At 25.3% G+C, this 18688-nt stretch overlaps 2 protein-coding genes across 2 annotated transcripts; both read right to left on the bottom strand.

Moving 5' to 3' along the window:
* Positions 1-1240: 1240 nt before the first annotated feature.
* On the bottom strand, positions 1241-5633 carry LOC114934547 (uncharacterized). Its single transcript, XM_029307201.2, has 2 exons — positions 5468-5633; positions 1241-3344 (listed from the first exon to the last, which is right to left on the bottom strand). Exons 1-2 carry the CDS (start codon positions 5492-5494, stop codon positions 2442-2444), a joined length of 930 nt encoding a protein of 309 aa, XP_029163034.2. The 5' UTR covers positions 5495-5633; the 3' UTR covers positions 1241-2441.
* Positions 5634-6248: 615 nt separating this feature from the next.
* LOC114934538 (uncharacterized) lies at positions 6249-10833 on the bottom strand. The gene is made up of 2 exons (XM_029307181.2): positions 10733-10833; positions 6249-8878 (listed from the first exon to the last, which is right to left on the bottom strand). The coding sequence occupies exons 1-2, from the start codon at positions 10757-10759 to the stop codon at positions 7307-7309; spliced, it is 1599 nt and encodes a 532-aa protein (XP_029163014.2). The 5' UTR covers positions 10760-10833; the 3' UTR covers positions 6249-7306.
* Positions 10834-18688: the final 7855 nt, after the last annotated feature.

The raw sequence follows: 18688 nt of genomic DNA, 5'->3' as shown, positions 1-18688 counted from the left end.
AATATTTTAATTGTTGAGATATTTTATTAAAATTTAAATTAAATTATTTATAATTATTTGTGAACTATAATTTATTATTACATAAATTACTGTTTTAATATTTATATAAATTATTATATATAAAATTATATAATTTAATTTAAATTATATTGTAAAATATTCCAAAATTTTTTTAATATTTAATGGAAAATAAACAGTTATTTAAATTACATTACCACAGTTTAGTTAAAATCTATTACAGATAAATGCATAAAAACTTAAGACTAATTGTGTTAGATATACTAAAAATGCGGAAAACAGCATCAATATGGATCAAATAAACCATATTGAGCGACGTTAAAGTGGATATATACACGTTTTACGATTAGTCATTTTAATTTAATATGTTTTATGGCATCTAAATTAAGGATATAAAAATTATTAAAATAGTATTTCTAACATATAATGAATTATGTAAATGATTACATGCAAAAATATCTAGATTAATTACGTTTTAATCTACATATTTATTGTTCTAATAATCAAAATATGACAGAGTCAAATGATAGCGTTTGATTTATTGCATTAGTGACCATAAAGGATCTACATCGCTTTCAGATTCTTCAGTTTGTCGTTCTCTCATCAAGTTATTTATAAGCTCCAAATTATGCACTTTACATGTTCTTATTTATTATGATCTCTGAATAATATTTCAAAAGTAACAGGTCGTAATTCAACATTGAAATCTTACCTTCTAATACGAAAACTTCGTGAGACACAAAGATTTCTTGGTGCTCGAAATTTTTGCATTTAGTAATTTCTTCAATACTTTCATTGAATCTATCAGAATGCATTTAACAATATTACTTTTCTTATTAATAAAGAATTACTGTAGTAATTTTTGCTTAGTTCAAATTTTCAAAGTACACAAATTAAGAATAATTTAATTAAAACACATTGATAATTAAAGTCAGATAAAATTTGTTGCAATATAATTCTGATCGCTCGAGTCTCGCCCTACCTGAATAACTAATTGTAAGTATCAAGTTTCTTTTACGGTTTTTGAAGTATCATAATTTTATATTTATATGTACAAAATTCTAAATTATTTAAGAGAATAGCCATTTTTTAAGACAATTAAAGTGGCAAATTTTATTATAAAAATATTACAAATTGAACATCATAAGTTTTGGTACAATAGATTTTATAATATAAATAGACATTACTATCCATTTTTATTCAAGATATTATAATTGTTCATTTATTTCGTGTTAAAATATTTTTAACAATTATTAGAAAAAAATGATATCGAAATTTTCTCGATCACAATTAAAATTTTTCGGATACATGCATAGTACTTCAGAATATTTGTGTTAATGAAATATGCTAAAAATGCAAAAAACAACATCCTATCATATGCATCAACTAGATCACATTGAGCGACGTTAAAGTGAATACATATATACGTTTTACGATTAGTTATTTTAATTTAGTAGATTTAATGACATCTAAATTAGTTATATAAAAATTATTAAAATAGCCTTTATGATACATAACAAATTATAGAATTGATAGAATAATTACACGCAAAAATATTAACTCCGTTCTATCTATTTAATTTTATAATTATCGAAGCAATATGATAGCGTTGGATTTGTTGAATTAGTGATCATGAAGGAATCACATTGTTTTCAGATTCTACATTTTGCCGTTGTCTCAAGTTATTTATAAATTGAACATTATACACGTGATATATCCTTATTTATTATGATCTTAACAATCTTTCAAAACTAACAGTTCGTGATTCAGCATAGAAATCTCACCTTTTAGTACGAATATTTCATGAGACACAAAAATTACTTGTTCCATGAACTTGTTGCACTCAGTAATATTTTCAATATTATCATTGAATCTATTCAAATGCATTTCAAAGAAAGCCCATATTTTCTTAATTTGTTCCAAATGCATCATAGTAATGAATGCAAGATATTCATGTTCTTTTATCAGCTCATTTTCATCGTCATGTATTTTCGTAGGTCTATCGTACGATTCCGGTTTCATATCAATCTTTACGTTATAATTTGGCATGTCATAGCTGCTGCGATCCATTTGGAGTTTATTATATATATCAATAAACATTTTTTGATACTTTGTTCCAACAACTTGAAGGGCTTCAATGTTTCCCCGCAGTGCGCTTTTTCCATCAGTTTCCCTCGGCATGTTGGTTCCCTCAGCACAATCCGTTTTTACATTCGAGAATCTAGCGACTTTACTTGATATTGTTTCCTTATTGTATGAGCGGTAATACAATATAAGTTTAGTATAAATTTTAGTAATTATATTTTGATGCATTATCACGAAATTCTCAAGATATTCGTTTCTCTTCATTAACATGCTCTTTACATTCTCGCTCTTGTTTGACATATTAGTTGCCTCTTGTTCTATCTGGAGATTAAATGCCATTACTTTTTTTTCAGATCTAAAGTTTCTTTTATTTTTTCAATTTTCTGCATGATGAAATTTCTATGCGTAATAATCTTTGCTTTTTCATTTGGCATATTGTATTTTATGGAATACGATCGAAGATGATTCAAAATTCTATTAATCTCTTCTCGACGTGTTTTTTGCATAAAAAAAAGATATATATTATCCCTTGTTAGCCTGCTCAGTTCATCATCAATTTTACTCGAAATATTAGGCATCTCGACTCTTGCTTTCATATTTGTTGTAAAATGCTCTCTTTTGAGCTTCAAACGCAGCACTACTTCTTCTAAGGTTAAAAATATGTCTATTAGTTTCAATCGATGGATGAAGTATTCTTCTTTTATAGCGAGCCGCACAATGTAATCTCTTAATTTTTTTTTCTCGTCTATAACTCCTGTGGGAAAGTGTCTCTTGCCATGATCATGAAGTTGGATAATAATTCTTCTAATCTCATTCTGATACATTATCTCGAGAAACTGATCATACTTGATATCAATCTGCGTTTTAACTTCGATCTTTCTTGGCATATCCGTCATTTCTCGATTCGTCAAATCCATCTTTTTAATGTTTTCCAGAACTTCTTTTATCAATTCGTCAAGAAACTTAGGAAAACCGCTTTCCTCAGACTTAACATCGTCTCCAGTGTTTTGTTGAATGTCAGAAGTTGTAGATGTCGTAATATCTAGAACTTCTTCTAACATATCTTCCTTCTTTATTTGTTCTATGGCGGTCTTGGAATTATTGTCATTTTGTTCTTTTATTTTATTAAATTCACACATTATGTTTGAGAAATCTTTTCTCAAATTTTCTACTGTTTGAATAAACGTTGATAATATGTGCGTGTTAATTGATTCATACAATTGACGTTCGAATATGTCGTCCTGAAAATAATAAAATTTAAATTAAATAAAATTGCTTTTTTTATGTAGTAGACAAAAGTTGCAGTTAGATTACTTGTTATTATTATTTAATTTAATTTAACGAAATAATATCTTTAACTTTTATTAATATATTCATAAATCTATAATATTTATATGATAATTATGTGAATTATTCATACAAGTAATAATAATCATAAAACGAACTAATAAATATACATATTTCAAGCTTGAAAAGTATTTTTAAAAATGAGTTATTAATATTATCAATGTTTAAATGTAATTTATTATCATTATTTATCAACAATTATAAAAATATAATTTCAACTATGTTATTTATTATCGATTCTAAAACAGAACTTTTTACTCTTATACTATTGTAACTCAAAAGGAGAAGAACAGTTACAATTTATAGTTTTTTAAACACTATTTTGAAGTTAAGTGTTATATAAAACACGAAATTTTTTACATTTGAAGTAAATTTTTATGTGATAAAATATAACAAATTAATATAATTTTAATATTAATATTGCTCGGAATATTAAAATTATATTGATTTGTTAACATCCGCGTCGACTTTCATAGTTTGTCTATTTCGAAGTCAATTTTAATAATTATCTTGTATCGATCTTAATAATAGAAATAAAGTTGTAAAAATAAAACATAAAGAAAAAGCTACAAATGCAATTTTTTGTGGACATGTGCATATATTAATACTTTGTAATTTTGTAAAAAATTGCAAGTCATTTAATGTTATATTAAACGGCGGATATTATAATAATTTGCGCAAAAAATTCTGTAAATTGTCGCCATAAAAATGTACATGTCATGTGTCTAAAAAATAATGTTCAAAAACTAATTTAATCCTCAATTGACTCTATTCGCGCAAGTGGACATCTCTATACTACCATTACTTTATTTTGTAACTGTTTGTCATGACAAAGTGTCGAAATCCATCATCTCATTACGGATTTACATTTAAATCCGTAATGGGATGAATTGCAGAAAGTTACTTGTTTTGCATTCCGCATAATTAATTTTTGATTGTGTTTAACATTTTTTCACACAAGTGTTTTCAACTTTAATTCTACCTACAAGACCTCGAATAAATTCTGTGATAAGCGAGAGGATCATGTTATGACGAACGGTTTGAGATGTCCTCCAGCAGTACCTTAATAAATTCGAAACATTTTATTTTTTGACTATCACAGACAAATTTCTACATTTTATATGAACAGGAATGAATCGGCGGAAAGGTTATTTTTTTATATTATTATTCCTTAGGCACACGACATATATATATATTTCATTATTCATGATTTAAAGAATAGTTTTTGCGCTAATTATGCTATCAGCGCTTTATAATAGCAAGTATTTTGTAAATTCATAAGTGTTATTATATATATATATATATATATATGTGTGTGTGTGTGTGTGTCCAATTTACATTTCAAACTTTTCTTTGCATTTTGATATTTTAAGAAAATTTGTTTTTATAAAAAATTTTATATAATAATAAGTTTTCTTAAGATTTCAAAATTCTATAAAGATAAATAATTTTTTCTTTTTTTTTATTAATAATTATTAAAATTATTTCTTCTTTGCAAACCTTTAAATTTATGAAATTTATAAATTTTGCCATAATATACGTATGGGTTATTAAATTCGTTTTCACCATCTGATAATGATAATTTATCAAACTGTTATTGTTTAATTTATAATCACTATATGTTAAATTGATATTGTTCATTAATTTTTAATATAATGTAATCTCTTTTTATGTGTCTCTACATAAAAATCGTATACCGCGTTGTTTTAAAAAATTATAATAAAAATAACTTTTGTATTTGTTATTTATTATTCAGAAAATGTGTCGAAATTTCTTTTTTAATTTTAACTTTTATTATTACAATTATTGAAAAGAATAACTGTAAAACACTACTGTAACCACATTTATTTAATAATTGCAACTTAACGATGTTACAAATAATGTGTTCTATCAGTCTTGACATATTTCTATTACTTATTTTCTAAAATCCTTTTTAGTTCAATAATATAAAGAGTATATACATTTGCGTGTAAGAAGAAAGCAAAGAATTGAAATAATAAAAGAAATTAAATCTTACCCAAAAGTCATGTCGAATCTCGCTCATCGTGGCAGTGAAAAATTTTTAAAGCACACTTAACCAACAGATTCTTAGCAACTTATGTTTTTTACGTTTCGACACATAAATGTTCAGTACAGCAGTAAAAATAAACATATGACAATAACAACACTATATAGAGACTCAACAATCGAGATCATTATTAAAAATAACGGCTTGTGTTAAATTTAAAATATTGTATAATATATTAAATTTCACAAAACTTGCGATAATTCTTAAATTAATTTAAATATATTCATGAGATGAGAGTATTTGTTTCTCGCAGATAATGACGATTAGAATAAAACATATATTCGTTTTAATTACAATGAATTAAAAATGTTTATTTAAATTAAAAATAAATTTGCGCGCGTACGTTATTTGTAAATGTGCATGTTCAATGCGATTGTAAATATATGCAATGTATGTGTAATATATGTATTTAGTAATTGTATAAATATTTAATTATATAATGACATTGTGTGTGTATATCAGAGAATAAATTAATTCAATTTATTATGTTAACAATTATTATAATATTTTTGTAATAACATACAACTATTTTTTTGAACTTTAAATTTTGTTTATCATAAAAATAAAGTTATCACATTTTGAAAGAAATTTTAGCAATATTCTTTAACATTTATTTTTTAAATAATAAGTAATTTCGTAATTAGTAAGTTTGGATTGAATATTTAAAAAGGGATAAAAGATTTTCAAATATTTATTACAATAATTTTAATTATTTATATAATGTGTAGATATTAATATATAAATATTATAAGAACATATATTTTTTTCACCAGACATAGTAATTTTTTAAAACTTTCATTGAATAAGATGTAATTAAATTTATGGTATTCTCTATATGTCAGATAATAATCCTTAAAATTCGCCAGTAATAATTAATAAAAATCTTTCCTAAATGTCAAATAAAATTTGTTGCAATGTAGTTCTGATCGCTCGAGTTTCGCCCTAGCTGAATAACTAATTGTAAGTATCAAGCTTCTTTTACGGTTTTCGAAGTGTCGTAATTTTGCATTTATCCAAAAATTGATTTAAAAATATATAGAATATATGCATGGTATAATTTTATTGTATACGCTGTTATTATATTGTATGTGCGCGTGTCTATATATATTTATGTGTATACAAAATTCTAAACTAGTAAAGAGAATAGACATCTTTTAAGATAATTAAAGTGGCAAATTTTATTATAAAAATATCACAAATTGAACATTATAAGTTTTGGTACAATAGATTTTATAATATGAATAGACAATACTATATCAATTTTTATTTAAGATATAATTGTTAAATTATTTTGCATCAATATACTTTTAACACTTATCAGAAAAAAATGTCTATCGAAATTTACATGATCACAATTAAAATCTATCGAATACATCCATAGTAACTTCAGAATATTTGTGTTGATTAAATATGCCAAAAATGCAAGAAACATCATCTTATCATATGCATCAACTAGATCACATTGAGCGACGTTAAAGTGAATACATACATACGCTTTATGATTAGTTATTTTAATTTAGTAGATTTAATGACATCTAAATTAGTTATATAAAAATTATTAAAATAGCCTTTATGATACATAACAAATTATAGAATTGATACAATAATTACACGCAAAAATATTAACTTCGTTCTATCTATTTAATTTTATAATTATCGAAGCCATATGATAGCGTTGAATTTGTTAAATTAGTGAGCATGAAGAAATCACATTGTTTTCAGATTTTATATTTTGCCGTTGTCTCAAGTTATTTGTAAACTAAACGTTATACACGTCATATGTCCTTATTAATTACTATTGTACCAACATTTATAATCTAACACTTCATGTTTTAGCTGAGAAATCTCACCTTCTAGTACAAATATTTGATGAGCCACGTAAATTTCTTGGTTCATGAATTTATTGCACCCAGTAATATTTTCAATATTATCATTGAATCTATTTAAATGAATTTCAAACAAAGCGCATACTTCCCTAATCGTTTTTAAATGTTTCGTAGCAATGAATCCAAGATATTCACGTTCTTTTATTGGCTCGTCATGTATTTTCGTAGATTTATCGTAGGATTCCGGTTTCATATCTATCTTTACGTTATAATTTAAGATATCATAACTGCTGAGATCCATTTTGACTTTATTATACATATCAATAAACTTTCTTTGAAGCTTTGCTTTATAAACTCGACAAACTAGAATGTTTTTTGGCAGTTCGCTAGGTTTTTCAACGCAATCCGTTTTTATATTCGTGTCTGTACCGATATTTGGTAATTTGTATGAGTTATACAAGTTGTTATACAAGTTAAGTTCATCACGAATTCTTTTAATTTTATTGAAGTTCTCCATCACAAAATTTTGAAGATATTCGTTTCTCTTCATTAACATACTCTTTACATTCTCGCTCTTGTCCGACATATTAGTTGTCTCGGTGTCATTCGTTTCCACATTCGTTGCCTCTTGCTTTATCTGGAGATTAAAGGCCATTTCTTCTTTTTTCAGACCTAAACTCTTTTTTATTTTTTCAATTTGCCGCATGTAGAAATTTCTAAAATTAATAATCTCTTCTTCTTTATATGCCTTTTCGTGGAGCAAGCAATAGTTTATAAGGTACATAAAACTATAAGAAATATCATTATGACGCATTTTGTGATTAAACTTGAGATACACATAATCCCTTCTTAGCCTGCTTAGTTCATTATCAGTTTTAATCAAATTAGGCATCTCGACGCCTGCTTTCATATTTGTTGTAAAATGCTCACTTTTGAGTTTCAATGACAGCACGCGTTCTTCTAAGGTTAAAAATAAATTTATTAGGTGTAATCGATAGATTAAGTATTCTTCTTTTGTAGCGAGCTGCACTTTGTAATTTGCTCTTAATTTTTTTTCCTTTATAATTCCTGTGGGAAAGTATCTCTTGCCATGATCATCAAGTTGTCCAATAATTCTTCTAATCTCATTCTGATACATTATCTCGTAAAATTGCTGTAACTCGATATCATACTGAGTTTTAACTTCGATCTTTCTTGGCGTATCCGTCATTTCTTGCTTTGTCAAATCTATTTTTTTATGTTTCTCCGAAATTTCTTCCTTCAATTTGTCATAAAATATGTCAAAAGCTTTAGTATAACCGGTTTTCTCAGATATAACAGTGTTTTGTTGCTTGTCAGAAATTGTGCGTGTCATCTTATCTAGAACTATTTTATGTTCCCTGGCATGTTCCTTGGAACTTTTGTGATTTTGTTTTATTTTATCAAATTCATCTTTTATGTATGATAAATCTTTCTTCAAATTTTCGACTCTTTGAATAAGCGTTGATAACATGTTCGGATCAATTGATTCATACAATGGGAATATCTCTTCCTCCTGAAAATAATAGAATTCAAACTAATTAAATTTGCTTCCTTTATGTAGTAGACGAAAGTTTCGGTTAGATTACTTATTATTATTAAATTTTTGAATAGAATAATTTATTTAATTTAATTTAAAACAAAATATTATATTTAACTTTCATTAATATATTCATAAATTTATAATATTTATATGATAATTATGCGAATTATTCATACAAGTGATTATAATTATAAAAAAGAACTAACAAATATACATATTTCAAGCTTGAAAAGTATTTTCAAAAATAAGTTATTCATCTTTATTTTATTGTCGATATTTAAATGTAATTCATTATCATTATTTATTAACAATTATAAACATATAATTTCATTTATGTTATTTATTATCCATTCTAAAACAGAACTTTTTACTATTATGCTACTGTAACTCAAAATAAGAACAGTTACAATTTATAGTTTTTTAAACACTATTTTGAAGTTAAGTGATATAAAAAACACGAAATTTACATTTTTAAGTAAATTTTTATAATAAAATATAACAAATCAATATAATTTTAATATTAATATTGCTAATAATATTAAAATTATATTGATTTGTTAACATCAGCGTCGATTTTCATGGTTTGTTTATTTCGAAGTTAATTTCAAGAATTATCTTGTATTTTAATAATATAAATAAAGTTGTGAAAATAAAACATAAAGAAAACGCTACAAATGCAAATCTTTGTGGACATGTGCATATATTAATATAATATTTTGTAACTTTGTAAAAAATTTTGTAAATTGTCGCAATAAGAATGTACATATCACGTATCTAAAAAATAATGTTAAAAAACTAATTTAATTCTCAATTGATTCTATTCGCGCAGGTGGACATCTCTACTACCATTGCTTTATTTTGTAACTGTTCGTCGTCACAAAGTCTCGAAATCCATCATCCTATTACGGATTTATATTTAAATTATAAAAAATAACTTGTTTTGCTTCCGCCTAATTAATTTATGATTGTGTCTATAATTTTTTCACGAGTGGTTTCAACTGTAGTTCTACCTACAAGATGGAATAAATTCTGTGGTAAGTGAGAGGATCATGTTATGACGAACGGTTTGAGACGTCCATCAGCAGTACCTCAATAAATTCAAAACATATTTTATTTTTTGACTATCATAAACAAATTTCAACATTTTATATGAAGAGAAATCAATTGATGAAAAAGTTATTTTTGTACATTATTATTCTTTAGGCAAACGACATATGTATATTTTATTATGATTTAAAGAATATTTTTTGGGCTAATTATGCTATCCGCGCTTTATAATAGCAAGTATCTTGTAAATTCATAAGTGTTATATATATATATATATATATATATATATATATATAAAATAACACATAACAATAAGAGAAAGAAAAAAATTATTTATCTTTATAGAAAACAAATTTTCTTAAAATATCAAGATGTAAAGAAAAGCTTGAAATGTAAATTGCACATAAATACCTATATATGTACATATATGTTTTATTTTCACAAGATGTAAAGAAAAGTTTGAAATGTAAATTAGAGGCATATATATATATATATATATATATATATAAAATGTGTCGAAATTTTTTTTTATTTCAAATTTTATTATTATTACAATTATTAATAAGAATAATTGTAAAACTATATAAGACTGTAACAACATTTATTTTATAATTTCAATTTAACGATGTTACAAATAATGTGTTCTCTCAGTCTTGACATATTTCTATTAAATTTATTTATTTTCTAAAATCGTTTTTAATTCAATAATATAAAGAATAAATAGTTTTACGTGTAAGAAGAATGCGAAGAATTGAATTAATAAAAGGAATTAAATCTTACCCAAAAGTCATGTCGAATCTCGTTCATCGTGGCAGTGGAAAATTTTTTAAACACTCTCAACCAACAGATTTTTAACAATGTATGTCCTTTACATGTGTCGACAGACGAATGTTCAGTAGAATAGAAAAAGTGAACACATGGCCATAACAACATCAGTGACTTGACATTTAAGATTATTGTTAAGAACAGCTGTCTGTTTTAAATTCCAAATATATTTTATAATGTATTGAAATTCATAAAATTTGCGATAATTATTAGATTAATTTAAATATATTAATGAGATAAATATTTGTTCTAATTGCAGGTAAAGATTAAATGACGAATGTAATAAATACTCATACTATTAATAATGATTAGTAAAATTAAAAATAAATAGATCTGTTTGTAAATGCGCATGTATTATGCGTATATAAATATACAACATATGTGTAACTTATATTTAGGAATTATTTTAATTTTATCACATTTAGATAAGAGAATACAATTATTTAAATTTATTAACCATTTATGGTTTTTTTAAGTATATCGTATAATTTTGCATATAAAAATATATAACACGTATTTATGTACAAAGTTATAAATCATTTAAAAGAGTGGATATATTTTGAAGAAAATTTAAATGGCAAATTAAATTATAAATTATTTAAAATCGAAAATTATGAATTTTAGCGCAACAAAAATTTTAGAATATACATAGATATTATATCAATTTTTAATCACAAGATATAATTCTTAAATTATTTTGTGTTAAAATTTTTTAAACACTTATTAAAAAATAAATAGCTATCGAAATTATGATCATAGTTAAAATCTATTATGGATAAATACATACACATAAATGTTTAAAAATAATTGTGTTAGATATGCTAAAAATGCAAGAAATAGTATCAAGATGTATCAAATGAATCACATTAAACATTAAAGTGAATGTATATGTATGCTTTATGATTAGTTATTTTATATATAATTTAATATATTTTACATGACATATAAATTAAGAATATAGAATTTGTTAAGTTAATTTTTTTATATATAATAAATTGTAAATATTTAATTATTTATGCCATAATATTTATTACGTTTATTTATTGTTCAAATTATCAAATCGATGACAGAGTCTTTCATAACAGTTTTTCTTCTTTTGCATTAGTAAGAAGATTTCGTCTCGTATGTCATTTATTATACTTTTTTCACACTTTCTTATTATTTCCAATTCGTCAGTTAGTATTATAACTTCCGTCTCTATAAAATCAATTTCGTCAGTCGCAAGAAAATGTTTTATGAAACGATGATTCATGGTATCACCTCCAATTGTTGCATTGAATCTGTTGTAATATATTTCAAAAAAAGCATATACTTCTTTAATTTTTTCCAGATGCATCATTGCGACAAATGCAAGATATTCATTATCCCTGAACAGCTCGTTTTCATCGTCATGCGTTTTCATAGAGTCATATGATTTCGTATGCATAACAATCGTCACATTTTTATTTGGCATATCGTATCTGCCGCAATACATTTCAAGTTGATCATAAATTTTAAGAATTTCTTTTTGAAACATCCCTCTGATGGCGAAAATAATTTTGCATATAAAAATATATAACACGTATTTATGTACAAAGTTATAAATCATTTAAAAGAGTGGATATATTTTGAAGAAAATTTAAATGGCAAATTAAATTATAAATTATTTAAAATCGAAAATTATGAATTTTAGCGCAACAAAAATTTTAGAATATACATAGATATTATTTATTGATATTGGTTATTGTTCCTTTTCAGCTCGCTCTTTTCATCGATTTTACTCGACATGTTGGTTTCTTCAGCATCATCCATTCCTACATTCCAATGCATAGCGATCTTTTCTTTTTCAATTGCCTTATTGTATTTATTGCAATACATTTCAAGTTGAGCTTAAACTTTATTAATTTCTTTCTGATGCATCATCGCGATATACCGAAGATATTTGTTATTCTTCATTAATATATTCTTTATATTATTGACTTTGCTCGCGACATATTGGTTGTTCTGGCGTTATTCAGTTTCGCATTCGTTGCCTCTCGCTCTATCTGAAGATTGAAGTCTATTACTTCTTTTACATCGCGAACCTTTTTTATTATTTCAATTCTCTGCATAATGAAATTTTTATGCATAACAATTTTCACTTCTTCATTTGGCATATTGTATCTATCACAATATATTTGAAGTTAAACAAAAATTCTATTAATTTCTTTCTGATCCATCGTCTCGACAAACCTCAAATATTTATTTTCCCACATTAGTATGCTATTTTCTTCATCAATCTTACTCGAAATATTGGTCATCTCGATATCATCCGCTTTTTGTTTTTCTCTTTCAAACTTATATTTCAGTACTTTGTCTTCTACATCCAAACATTTGCTTATTAGTTGACTTCGATGCAAGCAGTATTCTATTTGCATAGCGATCTGCACTTCATTTCTTATAAAAAAGTGTCTCTTGTTTTCACTTATAATTTGCTTAATAAGTCTTTTAATCTCAGCCTGGTGCATTGTCTCGATAAATTGAAGATATTTGTTATCTTTCATCAATTCGCTCTCTTCATTATTGATCTTACTCAGCATATTGTTCATCTTCGTTAAATTTATTTTTTCCAATTTCTCTATATTACGTTGAAATTTTTCTGACGTATCTATTTCTGGTTTTTCTTGTTTTATATTTTTCTGGAAACTTATGTTATATATTTCCTCAAATTCTTCTTGTATTATTGAGAACGATTCTTTCACATTTTTGAAATATTGGATATAATTTAATAATGTTCTCTGGTCAATTTTTTTATACGTCAGACGTTTGAATAAATCCTGAAAATCTTAATATACAAACTAATTGTAAGTTTACTTTCTTTATATACAGGGTGTCTTAGACCTACCGTATAACATGTTAATGGGAGATTCCTGAGGCAATTTGGAGACGATTTTTTTTTAGCGAAAATGTCGAGAAAGGTCATCAATTTTTTAATGTTCTCAATTTTTGAAATCATGTATCTTTGTAACTAAGCCTTAAATTAAAATTCTATAAAGTAAACTTTACCTGAAATTGCCAAAAAAATGTAGTTTTGTTAATAATTTATTTTCACAAGGCTTAGTTTACAAAAAGGCTTATATTTTCAATTATTTTTAACCAAAAAATTATTGGTGCCTGGACATTTTTGTTGAGGAAAAATCGTTTCCAAATCGCCTCAGGAATCTCCCATTAACGTGTTATACGGTAGGTCTGGGACATTCTGTATATTGTAGTGAAAATTTTTTATTAAATTCTTTGTTGTATACTACAGAGAATTCTCTAAAAGAAATTATTTAATTTAATTTAGAGCATAAAGTAATATACTTATTTAATTTTTTAGTATATCTATAAAACTCATTATGATATTATGATAATGTGTAAACTATTTATACAGATGATGAAAATAATAAAAAATTAATAAATAATTTAAGGAAACTGTTACTTATTGATTTTAAAAATGTAAGTTGTTATCAATTTATTTATTATTTGTTACTAATTTTAACAAAATTGATTGTCATCAATATGTTATTATTATTTATTACCAATTTCAACAAATAATTTGTTACTATTACTGTTGTTTAAAAAGAGAAAGGTCGTTACAATTTATTGTTACTTCTTTAAAGACTATTACAAAGCCAAGTTATATACATTGTATAAAATACACATGCATTTACATTTTTATAATAAAATATATCAATCTATATATATATATATATATATATATATATATATATATATATATATATATAAAGTTTTTTTACAAAAATTGGAACAACATTATTATTATATAAATTTAACGTATAAGACGGGCAACAAGAGCCAAATCGCGGATGACAATGCGTTATCCTAACGAAACTAAATAATTTTTCGTTAGAAATAAATACCGGTGCACAAGGCACCAAATTTTTACTTGGACACGGCCAAGATTTTTTTAAATATGAAATAATCTCATATTTTGAGATTTAATTTCAATACCCCTTTAACCCCCCTACGGAAAATAAATAAATGAATGCAAGAGAAAATCTCGTGAGAAAAGAATTATTATTATAGTTATCAAGAAAAGCAATTGTAACTGTAATAATTAGTATTTATAATAATTTATAATAATAGTAATATTTATAATAATTTATAATAATTTTAGTTTTTTTTGTAATTGTAACTGTAATGATGTTATAATTAATGCTTTACTGTGCTCAATTTTTACTTATTTTTATTAGATAATCTAACATTCTATTTTAGTTTAATAATATATATAGAATGTAGGTTTATGAAGAGAGTTGGTGGAGTTGAATTAATTAAACGAATACATTTCTTACCAAAAAGTAGTTCTTTATTTGGTCCATCATGATAATGAGAAAACTTTTGTAACACATTCAGTCAACAGATATCTAATAACGATTGTCCTTTACACGTTTCGGCACACGAATAATCAATAGAGCAGCAAATATAAATATATAACGATTATGATCATTACTAAAGAGAGACGCTTGCTAAATTAAAGATAAATTTTATAATATTAAAACTCAAATTTACGATAATTCTTAGATTAATTTAAATATCTTAATAAAATAAATATTTGTTTTAATAACGTCACAAGTAATAACGATTAATAAATGATTTTTATGCATTAGAATGCAATTTTAAATGCGTAATTCTCTCTAGCATAAATATTGAATAGCTATAAAAAATAAGAAATATGAAGTATTATTGACATTTCTCAAATAAAATTAATTAATAAAAATTTTGATTTTTGAAAAATTGATTATTTATATATTTAATATAAATTTCAAATGACGATAACTTCGTAAATAATAAAGATTGAAAGATTTCTAAAAAAGAAAAATAAAACTTGGAATTTATACTTTAAGAATCTATTCATTTCAATGCTGTGGGATAAATTTATTAAAAATGGCGGATGACAAAACAAGAGCATGCAAAATTGGAAAATAATGGCCCGAGTTTGCCAAGGCACATGACATGAATCAAATGTTGCAACTCAATGGGATATAAAGTACATGATAGTACAGAGTCTCCCCTTTGAAATGCTTTTTTATTCATCTCGATATAATGATTTTTCGCAGAATTATTCGCATTTAAAGTAAAAAGCTGCTTTTTTATTCGATTAAATATTATTAGTCATGGATAATGATATAAAATATATTATATTGTATAATTGTCCGTCTATTTATTGCAAGAATAATTAATTCTATAATGAATTCGATAATAATCGAATTTACTTTAGCTTGTTGCATTAATAAGAGGATAAGATCTATCTCGGATCATAAAGTCATTGTATGCATCACAATTCGAGTGATCGTTATGCAAGAATGGCGCCGATCGCGCGCGACTGCATTATTTAAATTAATTTCCTCGTTAGCTTCCTCGGTATTGGCTATTGTATGTTTATGGCTCACCATGTAAAGATGGACCTTCATTTTAAACAGTACATCCTGGCTCGCAGGAATACAGATGATTTGTTCGTGTTGGCAAGGAATATGTCTCGACATTGTCAGCAGTTAGAAAAAAATGGCATCATAAAATAAAAAACAAAAAATTACAGCATAATTATAAAAACATGTTTATAATCATTATATAAGTCATAACAACGTTTTTTCCGTTTCAGATTTTATTTTCTAGTTTTCTTTATTATGTCTCAAATAAAATTAAAATGAAATAAATTGTGTCTTATTAATGTTTCTTTATCAATTTTAATTAAACTTTATTGTATCGAAAGCGTTTCAACTTGTTCTATTTTCTATTTCTTTTTAAATTACTATATTACATATTGGTAAATAGAACATAGGTAGAGAACAAATTTTTAAATCACGGTACGATTTGTAATATAAGCAGGAAAATATTTATATTACCATATTAGTTTTATTTATTGCTTCAAGATATATTATTCAAGATTCAATATTTGTCTTATCGAAAAATTAATTGGCTGGTGCAATAACGCCGAAATCTCTATAACAACACCGATAAAATGGTCAACACTTCTCAGTATAAATGATATTGTTTACATTGGCTCCTATTGCATGACGTTTTCATGCACAAACTGCGCAAGAGTTCTCAAAACACAAATGCGTACTTAGTTCATTATTATCTTATAAATGGTAAAAATCACATAGTAATGTATGTTTCGATGAGATATAATGTCATATCGAATATTGCCAATATATGTTTCATATTCATATATTTCGATATTATTCATTCCTATAATTTAAAATTTCAAAAATCAATATCTCTTCAAGAAAGCGTTTGCGAGCAAACTTTCAGATAAAATATTTGTTTGTTTTGAGGTCCTAAATTCGTATTTTAAATTTGGCTATTTAACCCGGAAACACTCTGTATATGAATAGAAGGAAATAATATTTCTATAAATTTAATTGTTTATAAGTAAATGATAAATCGTAAAACATAAGAAAAAAGTTAATAGAATGATTTTTTAAATTGATTGTCTTTCTCTCTAACCTAGATATTTCTCTTATAAGTCGAAATAATTGTATCGTACTTGATATTGAACTTTGATCACGTCGTTCTTTGAAGTGATACAATTTTCATTTCTTGAATTGTATGATTTTGTATCGCTTTAATTTTATCAGTACAATTATTATTTCAGTGTATTTAGATCAATACCCGTAATTCTCATAAACCATATGATTGCGGTTCGAATTAGTCATATACATTAAAGAAAAATCTTCCTCTTAACCAGTGATAACAATAGTCGCTTTATATTTTCAGCGTAATAATTTTCCTTCTTCACACGATTTATAGAATACATTCCTTATTTGTATAGTATTTGCGATTTTTTTAGTATAAAGATTATCAACAAAATTATTTATGTATGCGATGTAGTCTTCTTTTCTTTTTTACGGGCATAACAATAAGAATAAAAATAAATAATTCTTTTTATAATATATTCAAATACAATATATATTCTAACATTAATGTTGATATCTATATAGATATTTTGTAAAACTATGACATGAACTGTTGAATGTATAATAGTTCGTTCACCTCTCAACATATCAAGCCCATCGCGATTTTAATGCAGCGGCACATTGCGTCGACCTGTATTTTTTATGCATTTATTCGTCTGGCTGCACTTCATCGACAAATTCTTTCACATTAATTCATTGATCGATTTGATTCTTGGCTGATAATCGAAATAGTTTTCTATTCTGGCCACAATCATTGGAGCAAATCTAGATGTTGACAAATCGGTGCAAAGCTCATCGCCATTCCTTACTGGAAATGCAACTCATTGTGTTCTTGTATCCTTGAAAGGGCAGAGCGTTTGTTTAGCGCATTATCGCTCCCGTGCTTGAAATTACTTATCGACCAGCGTGCTGTCTTGTATACGAAAAGCACATGTAACATGTATTATTCATTATCACCCACATGCCAGTGAATTAAAATTTGCGCGAATCGTTTCGATGTACGGAAAAGCAAACGTATTCTCATCATTAATTCATCTATACACCGGTATAAAATTATTATTAATTTTATTATTACCAATAATGCGATAAATATTATAAAATATTACACAAGTTGCAAAATATATGTACCTATATAATTACAGTTACACGCAACTTGCGCATAATTTTATTTTATAATATAATTTTATTTTATAATTTTATAGTTATAATTTATAACTTTCTTAGACTTCAATTTAAAAGACAGGATCAAAATTTCAGTGTGTCAAATTTTAAACATACTTACATATTACATATTTATTTATCCACAAAATTAAAATATTTTGCATAAAGATAATCATATTTACAAAAATTACATTTATTATGCATCGTTATTTGCATCACTAATATTACTGATAAGTTTAGCAATGATTGATGATTGCTCCTGATGACCTCGCGCAGGCGCCGCTGCGATCGAATCGTCCTACGAGAGTAAACA

Source organism: Nylanderia fulva, unplaced genomic scaffold, assembly GCF_048542155.1.
Source record: "Nylanderia fulva isolate GAGA-0341 unplaced genomic scaffold, ASM4854215v1 Scaffold8, whole genome shotgun sequence".
Lineage (NCBI taxonomy): Eukaryota > Metazoa > Arthropoda > Insecta > Hymenoptera > Formicidae > Nylanderia > Nylanderia fulva.
This window is presented reverse-complemented; position numbering and strand designations above follow the sequence as displayed.

Excerpts from the sequence above, each read along its gene's own strand:
- LOC114934547 (XM_029307201.2), bottom strand. The coding sequence starts at position 5,494 with ATGAGCGAGATTCGACATGACTTTTGG. Across the intron at positions 3,345-5,467 it reads AGATTCGACATGACTTTTGG|GACGACATATTCGAACGTCA; the intron begins GTAAGATTTAAT and ends TATTATTTTCAG.
- LOC114934538 (XM_029307181.2), bottom strand. The coding sequence starts at position 10,759 with ATGAACGAGATTCGACATGACTTTTGG. Across the intron at positions 8,879-10,732 it reads AGATTCGACATGACTTTTGG|GAGGAAGAGATATTCCCATT; the intron begins GTAAGATTTAAT and ends TATTATTTTCAG.